Source organism: Fringilla coelebs, assembly GCF_963513975.1.
Source record: "Fringilla coelebs genome assembly, chromosome: 1".
NCBI classification, from domain to species: Eukaryota; Metazoa; Chordata; class Aves; order Passeriformes; family Fringillidae; genus Fringilla; species Fringilla coelebs.
This window is the reverse complement of record NC_140028.1, coordinates 59,873,304-59,883,496: the sequence shown is the minus strand read 5'-3', so window position 1 is coordinate 59,883,496 and position 10,193 is coordinate 59,873,304. Positions and strand designations below refer to the sequence as shown.

At 39.4% G+C, this 10,193-nt stretch overlaps 1 protein-coding gene across 2 annotated transcripts in view; it reads right to left on the bottom strand.

Moving 5' to 3' along the window:
- Positions 1-1,631: 1,631 nt before the first annotated feature.
- Positions 1,632-10,193, bottom strand: part of TSHZ1 (teashirt zinc finger homeobox 1) — a gene marked incomplete at its 5' end in the record, with an annotated part of 54,228 nt that continues 45,666 nt past the window's right edge. For both annotated transcript variants that reach the window (XM_084212060.1, XM_084212059.1), the window contains one exon: positions 1,632-5,329. In XM_084212060.1, coding sequence (XP_084068186.1) covers positions 2,145-5,329 — 3,185 coding nt within the window. In that variant the 3' untranslated portion in view covers positions 1,632-2,144. The remainder of the gene's footprint in view (positions 5,330-10,193) is intronic.

Genomic DNA, 10,193 nt, shown 5'->3' with positions numbered 1-10,193 from the left:
GGTCCTCATATTTAATAGCCCATCCAAAAAGTGTAATGGATAGCAGATCCCAGGCTTTCATACACTGTAACTGTCAAAGCACTCAGGAGATAGAGAAGTGAAGGCTCTGACAGCTCTCTTTTACATTCTAAATGACAACTGCATTCAACAGAACAGAAATAAAGATTAAGGGAAACACCTGATATGATAGCGCTCAGCTTACCTCAAAATGCAATATTTAAAAAGTACAGAGAAACATAGGTCTGCCTCCTTGTACTGTAAGTAAAAACTGGTGTCAAAGCCTCTGAGGTCTTCACTGCTGCCAGAGAGGCAGCACCACAGCATCCAGCAGACTGCAGGGGCAGGAGCCACAGCCTCTGACTATGGAACTGTTGGAATCAAAAAGTGCTTCACCAGAGAAGGGAGGGAGGGAGAGAGGGAGGAGACGGCCTTTGAACGCACACAGAAAATGGCTACAGGTACAGCGACACGGCATAAGGAAATTAACTTGGCCAAAACCTTTGCAGCCTCTCTTGTACCCCAGCGAGGAGCAGAATGCCCCTGGCTGCTCTATGTACCTTTTGCAGTGAGTGCCTGCTGCAGATCTCTTCTAAGAGGTTACCAGCACCACAGCTTGGAGCGAGACACGTCAGCACACAGATCACGAGAGATGATTTCAAGTAGATTTTCGCTGGTTGATTATATAAACGATGCCTCTTATAGCTGGAGCAACACCTCAAAGGCAACATAATGACGACATGACAATGTATGTAAATCAAGAACTGCATGTGGGTTTATTTTACACTTGAGAAAACAGTGGATTTAATTGTGTGAACCAAAATGTACTGTACAATATTAATGATAAAACATCAAAATGTATAATTCATAGTGCATTGCTTGCTTTATTTTTATTTATTTATTTTTTTTGTCAGATAGTTCCTTTAAGTACATGCATCTGGAAAGATGCAGGTGCCAGTAAAATTCCTCTATTTATATCAAGCTGCAGGAACTAAATTTTATTCAAAAAGTGTGGTTTTACATTATATACACAGAAATTGAATATAAAATGACAATATAAAAAGTTAAAAGAGAAAGCATACAGCCAGAAGGTACAAAGAAAGTCGAACAGTTTAAAATGGTACGATATGTAACATGTATTTTTTTAAGCTGATGCTGGCAATTTACAAGGAACAGAATCCAACATTTGCCCCATTTTTTTTTGTTTTCATTTACCAATGCAGCACACTATAGAAAGGTCAGCTTGTACCAAAGCTTAACATTTGTAAATAACTATAAACTGCAGTATTTTACAGAAAAAAAAAAATAAAGGAAAGAAAAGAGCATTTTTACATTTGTTTTAAATAACAGCTTGCATACTTTTTTTTTCCTTTTGCCAAAAAGTGGCAATTCTCAGCATCCAGAGGATTTGGGCATAGTGGCAAATTGGTTTGCTTGTTTTTTTAATCATTATTTAACTTATACAGTTGTGGCTTCCTAACCCCTTGAGTACTACACAGCTCTCCTTCTTCCAAGGACTGCATGCACAATATCTTCACAAACCAGTTCTGCATTTAAAAAAAAAAAAAAGCTCATTCATTAAAAAAAAAAAAAGTCCTGCTTCCGACACAGCTTTTATTTGAATGAAATGCCTTTAAGCCTTTTTTTTTATTTTGTTTCTCCTTATTTACTTATTTAGTCACTGGGAAAGGCACAGAAATGCTATTACAGTTCTCAGAGGGTTAAAACTTGACACTACCAGGTTCTGTGACCTTTATTGTCATGGCAACTTTGTAATTTTAGGATGTCTCTTTATCATTGTTCTTTGTGTCTTTCTTTACGGCTAAATTAATGTCTCTCAATAGTGTCTCCCACTATATTCTACAAAAGATAGCTTAACATCAAGGACAGATGTTGAAAATAAAGGTCAGACTTTGACTCACAAAAAATAAAAACAGAAACAAAAAAATAACCATGCACAGATCAGACAAAGAGCATATAAATATAACTACAAAATAAGTGTAAGAAAAACCAAGGTCCAGATAGGCAGTTCAGCAACAAAAGTAAGACTGATTTCAGAGGCTCAGGTCAGGCCTAGTGCAGTACTATGAAGAAGTTTAGTGCAATGTTCCTGTGGTCACTTGCATACCTGGCTGCTTACCTGGACGCTATTGTTTTTCTAACTCAGTTACATAGATCAGATGGTCCTCTGGGGACTTGCCATGTGTTTTACTAAGGTGCAGTTTGACTGCATGCTTGCTTGCAAAAGTTCGGTTACAGAGCTTACATTGGAATGTGGAGCCTAAGTCCTCCTCGGCAATTCCAAGTGAGCCCAAAGTCTTGTTTGTGAGGACTTTTGAAACATTCTGCTGTTCTTGAATCTGATTAAGTGGCAACTTTGACAGATCCTTCAAACTAAACCCTAGGTGTGTCTCTAAGTGACTTATGTATGTAGAAGCAGTCCTGAACTGAGAGGCACAATCATTGCAAAAGAAAACAGGATGTCCTGTGTCCAAGTTCTTTAAAAATTTAGTTCCACCTGTCCTCCTTAACTGATACTTCACATTGGCCAGCCAGTGGCTAATTGTGGTCATGGAAAGACCAGTAAACTTAGAGATGTGTACCCGCTCTTGTGGACCTAGGTCCGACATAATGTATTTGCCTTCTGGAGTCTCCCTCAAGCTGGAAGCAAACTGGGCTTGAAGGATCAGAAGATGCTGAGGGTTCCAGTTGGACTGCCTGCCCTTCCTCTTGTGTACTGGTGACAGTTCATCCAGAGCTTCCTCAAAGCTGCTCCCATCAGCATCAGACTTCTCTGACACGGTAGAGGGAGTTGAAGACTTGGGTGTCAAACGCCCCGTGAGGTTCTTCACCATATCGGAAATATCCAGCAGGGCACTCTCCCTCAGCGGGGATGAGGCAGAGTCAGCCACACTGGAAACAAGAGGCTTGTTTTTGGACTTTGTTAAATCAATAGGTTGATCGCTGTTCTCATAGTAATACCGGTCAATAGCGTCAGCCTGCTTGACCGGAGTGGTTGGGTAAATGGGTTTGTCCAACATGCTGTTACTAATTTTGTACAGCATGGCCAAAGGGTCCAGAGAGGGGCTTACCGGCTTAGAAATTTTGCCTAAGTGGGTATTCATAATGGACTGTAAAGCGCTCAATGGATTAATGAAGGATGGCTCAGGTGAATGATCTGTGATAATTCCTAAATTGTTACAGCCATTTGCAACCTTTGTTTTAAGTGGCTCTGTACCATTTGGCGTATGTGCTTCTGCTGGACTATCCTTTTTGACCTTCTGAACTTCAGGCTCAGAGCTCTTCTTTGGCTGCTGTTTGTTATTTATTTCTTCTGCTTTTGGGAAGTCCTTGTTTTCTTTAGCAGCAGGTGATGTGGGTTTAACTGGAGAACTCTTCTCCTTCTCCAAAGGCTTCTCTTCCTTCTTCACGTTGATTTTACCTGTAACTTTCTCCACTAGTTCCTCCATAGCAGATACATTGCTCTTGTGAGGTGGGGGTGTGAGATTGCCTGGGGAATGGATGAGTGCGTTGTGTTCTGATGACAGCGATTTCACACTGCTCGCGTAGGACGGCTGCATCTGAACGCTCTGCACCGCGGGCTGAAGGGGTTTGACTGTTCCCGGGAGCTGGTAAGCTGCATGGATACTGGGATATCCTCCCCAGGAAGGGGCTCCGTTCTGGGCTTTGCTGATGGCTGTTGTCACTGTGTTCTCCAGGGATTTCAATATGTCTATTCCCCCTTTAGGATTATCATCTAGGTCCTCTTCTCTGAGGTATTGATACAAAGTTGTTGGCTCGAATTTCTCTGTAGAGTCCTCACTCTCTTCTTTAATCTTTTTCTCTGTTTCGGTGACCACCAGTTTTTCCTTCTCCAGGTCTTTCTTTTCCTCCGAGTTTGTGGAGCCCGCTGGGGAATCGGGCTGCTTTTTAATGTTGGAGGCTGGCAGTCTTGTATGGGTGGTAGGTGGAAGAGGTATAGACTGTATTTTCTCCTCCACCACTGGGTCCAACACTAGCTGCTTGCCTTTTTTGGAAGCAGAATTGGTCACCTTCAAGAAATGACCGGTGACCATCATGTGAGCAGTGAGCTGCTGCAAAGTGTCATGGGAACTGCCGCATTCCATGCATTTCAGTATTTGGGCTTTGCGTGCCTCAAACTGCCAAGTGTAGCTAGCACCATTTTGGTAGCCATAGCGGTTGTTCGGAGTCACGTAGGGGTTGGCAGTTTTCTGATCCTTCGCAGACTCACCCAGTGAAGCTTCTGCCGTGATCCCTGTTGGCTCAGGTGAACAAGGCGAAGCCAAGTCCTGAAGTGCTCGTTTTTTGGTAGAAGGGACCAATTTGGTGATGGCTGGTACTGGCTCCTTCAGAGGCACTTTCTGGTAATGCTTTGTTTTTATCATATGGACACTGAGGTCTTGCAAAGACTCAAAAGAATGCCCGCAGTACATGCACTTCAGCACTTTCTGGGCATCCTCTTTGCCTTCCATTTCCATAAGCGATCGTTTCCTAGGCTTTGACCACCGCTTGGTCTTATCAGCTTCTTTATCTCTGTTGTCATCACGGTAATGTCCAGTTTCATTCATGTGCACTGTTAGCTCCACCAGCGTGTCGTAGGCTGCACTGCAGTCTTTGCATCGGAACTTGCTGGCACCGGTGAACACAGACCCATAGAGTTTATTGTTTTGCCGGTAAAGCTGAACTGTGCTGAAGAGACTCGGCTCCGGCAGAAGTCCGTACGATGACGTCTGCTGCAGAGTTTTAGCCAACGCAGCTTGGTGCCAGTCGTAGCCCGAGCCACCACTGTTACTGTTACTGTTACTAGTACTGCTGGTGGTTGTACTGGTACTAGTGTTGGTACTGGTAGTACAAGTACTCTGGGAATTGGCATTGGCGTCAGTACTGGTAATGTTTTCATTCTGGCTGATTCCATTGTTGCTGGTGGTTGGATTGGATTTCTTTAAGTCCAAAGCTAAACTGGACCAGCAAGTCTCTGAAAGCAAATTTGCATACACAGCTTTTATTTGTGCCAAGCTGTCCTGTGGATAGGAAACATTGTCTGTGCACTGAGGATCCTCTTTCTCTTCTTTAGAGGAAGTGCTTTTGAAATGGGCCAGCTGATCGCTGTTTTCACTAAACGGCGAACCATAGCCTGCATCCTGATTAGTTGCAGTGCTGACTGGGGAGTTCTGGTAGCTTTGAGCCTCTTTGATCTCCGCTTCTTCATTGCACAAATACTCATTCTCCTGGATGTCCAGAGACAGCCCATCATCTTCCACGCTGTCTTCATCTATTTCTGCTGCTTTCAATTCTTCCTCAGGAACATATGCTAAAATACAGGAGGGGACATGGGGGAAACAAGACAATGTTATTGAACACGCACATTTTACATGGCTCTCCTGCACTAAAAACAGTAACCATGAAGACAAATTTTGAAGATACATCCAAAACCCAAACTCACCATCACTCACGTACTCCTCCTGTAAATCCACACACTCTGTCATGGTTACAGTTTGATATCAGTGATACTGAAGAATAAACTTTGACTTCAGCAGTAAAATATGTGCCAGGACCACAGTAAATGCCATAATATCAAAAATAAAATCAAACAAAGAGCCTACTAAACTAGTTTTTATCAACTTTAAAAAATGGCCTGGTACTGAGCTATATTTACTGCACTGCATATGTATGTGTAACACGTTGCAGCTGACCTGCATCCCTCAGACCATGACACTCAGAATCACTGACTTGACCAACTCTATCTTGTCAGTTCTGTCTTTTCTTGCAAACTGGCTTTAGCTACAGCTGCAGGGGCCATTTCTGTGTCACTGATACCTGACTCTAATGAAGCCATACAGGTCAAGAGTGTCAGGTCAGCTGTTCCCAGGGTCTCCTGGTGTCTGGCTGTACTGCGTCCATCTGAGAGCAGAACAGCTTTCATTTTTGAAAGGTGAAAAGAGAAGCAAGACTGATTGCTTTCTGAAATGGGAAGGATGTAGTTTGCCTCCTGTTAGGATCTGACGTGGGTCCTCCATTTACCATTTTGAAAAAAAGCAGTCAGAAACTAAAAGCAAATGCTAGAGATTAATTTATTAAAGCAACAAACAAAAACCTTCAGATCTCCACTGCAGCTTGATTATTGGTTTATGGAAAATATAAAACTTTGCTACTGCATTGCTATCTGTGAAACTATATGATCTCACCAAACTGTGTGTTTATCTATATCAAACTATTTGTTAAACTAGCAAATGTGATATTCATGAGCAGATGGCCATTACATCAAAACACATTTACTCCAAGGGCTCAATTCACAGAAGTGACTTACATGTACCTAAGTGATAAATGTACACTTTCATTGCAGAGCAGAAAACATAGTTGTACACATTTCCCTCCAGTTTTGTAAAAGAAGCTTAAAAAAATCACAATGCCAATGGAATGTAGATAATTTATAAGAATGTCAAGGTAGAAAATACGGATTATGAACAATTTTCAGTAACTGAATAAAAATGTGCCTCCTTGTCAGGTGAACTCTGCAGCAAGTGATGCTGAAATGTGTCCTGTGTCCTTTCATGGTACAATACTGAAAGCAAGCCAGAAAATAGGCACTTCTGCTCCTGTGTGGTATGAAGAAAATACGTATTATTATGTTAACAAAGCTGAGGTCTTCTTCAGCTGGGGGGAGCCTAAGTACGAGTCGAGCTTCTTTTTGTACACAGTTGCTAACATATTCTGAAATGCCTTTTCTGAAAAATAAAAAGAATCTTCTTTCATTGTAATATGAATACTCTTTGAAACACATTACGGTCAGTACTGCATTATGTATTCACCTTTGCAATTCAGTCTTAATGCAGCCCCTAACTGCTTCAGCCTGATCTTTTAAGATGAAGTATGAAAAATACTATATCTAGTACTGGGGTTGTACTGAACCTTAAGATGCCTACTGTATTTTTCACCTGTCCCCTAAATTTTCAAATTATTGTCAATATTTTCAGACAATAATTTGACCTTTTAGTTTTTAAAAAAGTTCTGATCAGGGCCCAAACAGATAAATCAACCTCAAATGTTTTCTAATATGTTTAAAAGGACAGGTGAGTACCAAGCACAATAAATAAAATTCAGAAATAATCCTGGAGTCAAAGGCCAGGAAGATGCTAGAAAAATATTGTAAAACCAGATGAAAATATTCTCCAAAAGGCATTTTGTCCATAAAATGAAGAATAGAATGCAGAAGTAGTAAGAGAATTCAGAAGGCAGTCAGCTCCCTGTCTTGCAGCAATGCTGCTGTTGGAACACTCTGCAGATATTTGAGGATGGTAGGACCACTGCAGTTCTGAACTCTAGGTGCACATGTAGAATTCTCTCTCACTGCTGCAGTCTAGGATCTCTTAGCCCTCTCATTCCACACACCTTTTTGCAGTAGTTTTTAATGGCAAAAGACAATATATTTTTAAGTATCAGAAAAGCAAAGAACAGTTAAAGAAGAATATGGTTTTTAATTTTGAAATTATTTTTAAATAGAAAATAAACCCCTCTGAGACCTAAAAGGCACAACAACGGGCAGTTACCATCTGGCATTTTTAAAAAAACAAACCCAAAACAAGTACAAGCTAAAAACTGAGAGGACACACATTTTGAGTTTTATGAATAGCTTTCTTCTCACTAACCTCAGTGCAACTATGCCACTTTTCTCTAATTTTCACATCCCAATATTTTTAATAACTAGGTGCAAAAAACTGTTGTAAGATGCTGGATGCTCCTATAGTTGATACAGCATTTTGTAAGGATCCATATTAATTATTTGCTTACATCGCTTTACTTAACTCAAAATTACATAAATACATATTTTTTTAATTGCTATATATAACCATCTATATATCTGCTTAAGCAGAAACTCCAATGATCCACTGCCATGTCTTTAATTTTTCTTTATTTACTTATGATGGTGTTTTCTCTATTCTCATACTTTTGCACTGTATCATAAAAATAAAAAGGAGCTAAACCACACAAGAAACATTATAACTACATGTAAGGTCCATGTTAAACTGCTAGAGCAAAGAAACCAAGTGTCAGGGTGAAATATCCTTTGTTTAATCACTTTTTCTACTCTTTGGTTTTGCTAAGACTAGTACACGATTGAGTTCACTCCTTTACCAACATATGCTGCAATATAAGGGTTAAGAATGTACAAATGGCCAGAACTGTGATTTCCTACTATTTCAGAATTTAAGCCAGTTCTAAATAAACCCTGAATTTATATGATGTGCACACCCACATGTCTGTACATGTGTCTAAAGTCACAAAGAAATAATGCTTCTTAACAAAAAAGAGAGTAATTTATCTGTAATATTTAATTTCTATCACTGCAATAAAAAAAAAAAATAGTCTCTTTAACTTCTTTGGTTATCATAGGATACAGACAATACCTGTTCATTCAAGACTACTAATGCTTATGAGATGAATAGCAGCACACTCAACATATGGTATTTTGCAAGGTCAGTGCAATTCTCTAACTGAAAAGGTTTCTGTAAGAGCTAACAGAGAAGCAAACAAAAGGAAGAATGCTAATGTCTAAAAGCATGTACGTTTTACTAAAATTCTCACAGAAATTTGACAAATAAATAAAATTCAGTATTTTAAACACAGCAAAAATGTTCCTATTATAATTACTTGCAGAGAGAAGTAATATATTTTACCTTAAATAAAAGCATGAGATGTTCAGAGTCTAAATTACAAAATGTAAACCAACAGACAGATTTCAGACAACATATCTTTCTGTGACCGAGCAACTCTCAGCAATCTTCTCCAGACATTCCTGCATCTGCAAAGGTACTGCTGGTTTACACATGTCCCAAAACCCCATAAAAATATCAAGAGCAGATATAGACAATGATCCTCCTCAACAATAACTATATTCAAAGTAGAAGAAATTACAGAACATAACATCAGCTTTTCTCTTCCTTCTCATTTGTGTCTAGACAGAGGCAAATGTAAGGTGTAAAAGAGGGAAAAACCTTCAAATTCCAGACAACTAAAAATTAGGGGGGGCATTTTGTATTTCTTTTCTTCCTATTAAGTCTTGCTATTATTGTTTTTTGCCTATAAAATGTGCCTTCTGGATGCCAATGCTTCCCCATAGATATACTGTCATCTTTGAGCAGTGTTTAAAGCTGTGCATTCTAATCTAAGTGGACATGAGATGCTATATATTGTACATGTGAGTAGCACAGCACATTGTGTTTGCTTCAGTGAGAATATTTACACTATAAATACACATCCATTGTTTGAAAAAGCAGACAGAAATCTGAAATGTAAGGATGTGGTTAAAAATTCAAATATTCTCACATAAAACCTTTCCACAACCTTGGAACTATGCTTTTGAAGAAATCTGTCTCTGCAGAGGTATTCTTTTCCATTCAAAAATGGATTCAACATGGAATAAATTATTTTGAAAAGCACCAAAAGTAATAATTGCATTTGGTTTTAGTAGTCTACAAAATTAAATGCAGTAAGCTCTTCAAGACCCAATTTTAAATCCTCCAAATAAATAAATTTATTCAGAAGAAACACCTAAGCAGTGAAAGTCACAGTTCAGTAAAGGAATTGAATACTGAAATAATTTTCAATGAAATACCTATTTCATAGTTTTGACAAATAGGGATAGGTTTAGGTCTAAAATTCTTCACTAAATCAGGGCCTACTCTGTGACTAAACAATAGTGGCACAATGTGAGTGTTCACCATTCTTCAAGAGATGTATTGCCACAGCTTCTAATATTTACCCAGCCAACAGGAGACAGCAGCTGCAGAAGTTTTCACAGCCCGCACTGTCACCTTGCACAAACTGCACTCCAGGCTGGGGGTGATTTCCACGGCACACAAGAACACATTTCATATCTTAGGAAAAAAAATACAGCTAGAAAAGACAATCTATAGCCACACATCCCCCTCATTATGGAAAAAACAAGAGGCAGATGAAAAAACCCAAATCATTTGCAGACACGTTTCCAGAATACAGAATCATGAGAGTTTTACAGAAGAATCCAAAATTTCACATTGTGAGAGTTTAACATGTGTGCTGCAAGATTTGTGAATCTTCTGTATTAGTATATACAAATGTTCATACAAAATTCTGGCACAGATGCTACAAATCTGTGCGTGTGTGCGTGTGTCTGTATTACAATGTCACTATGGTGG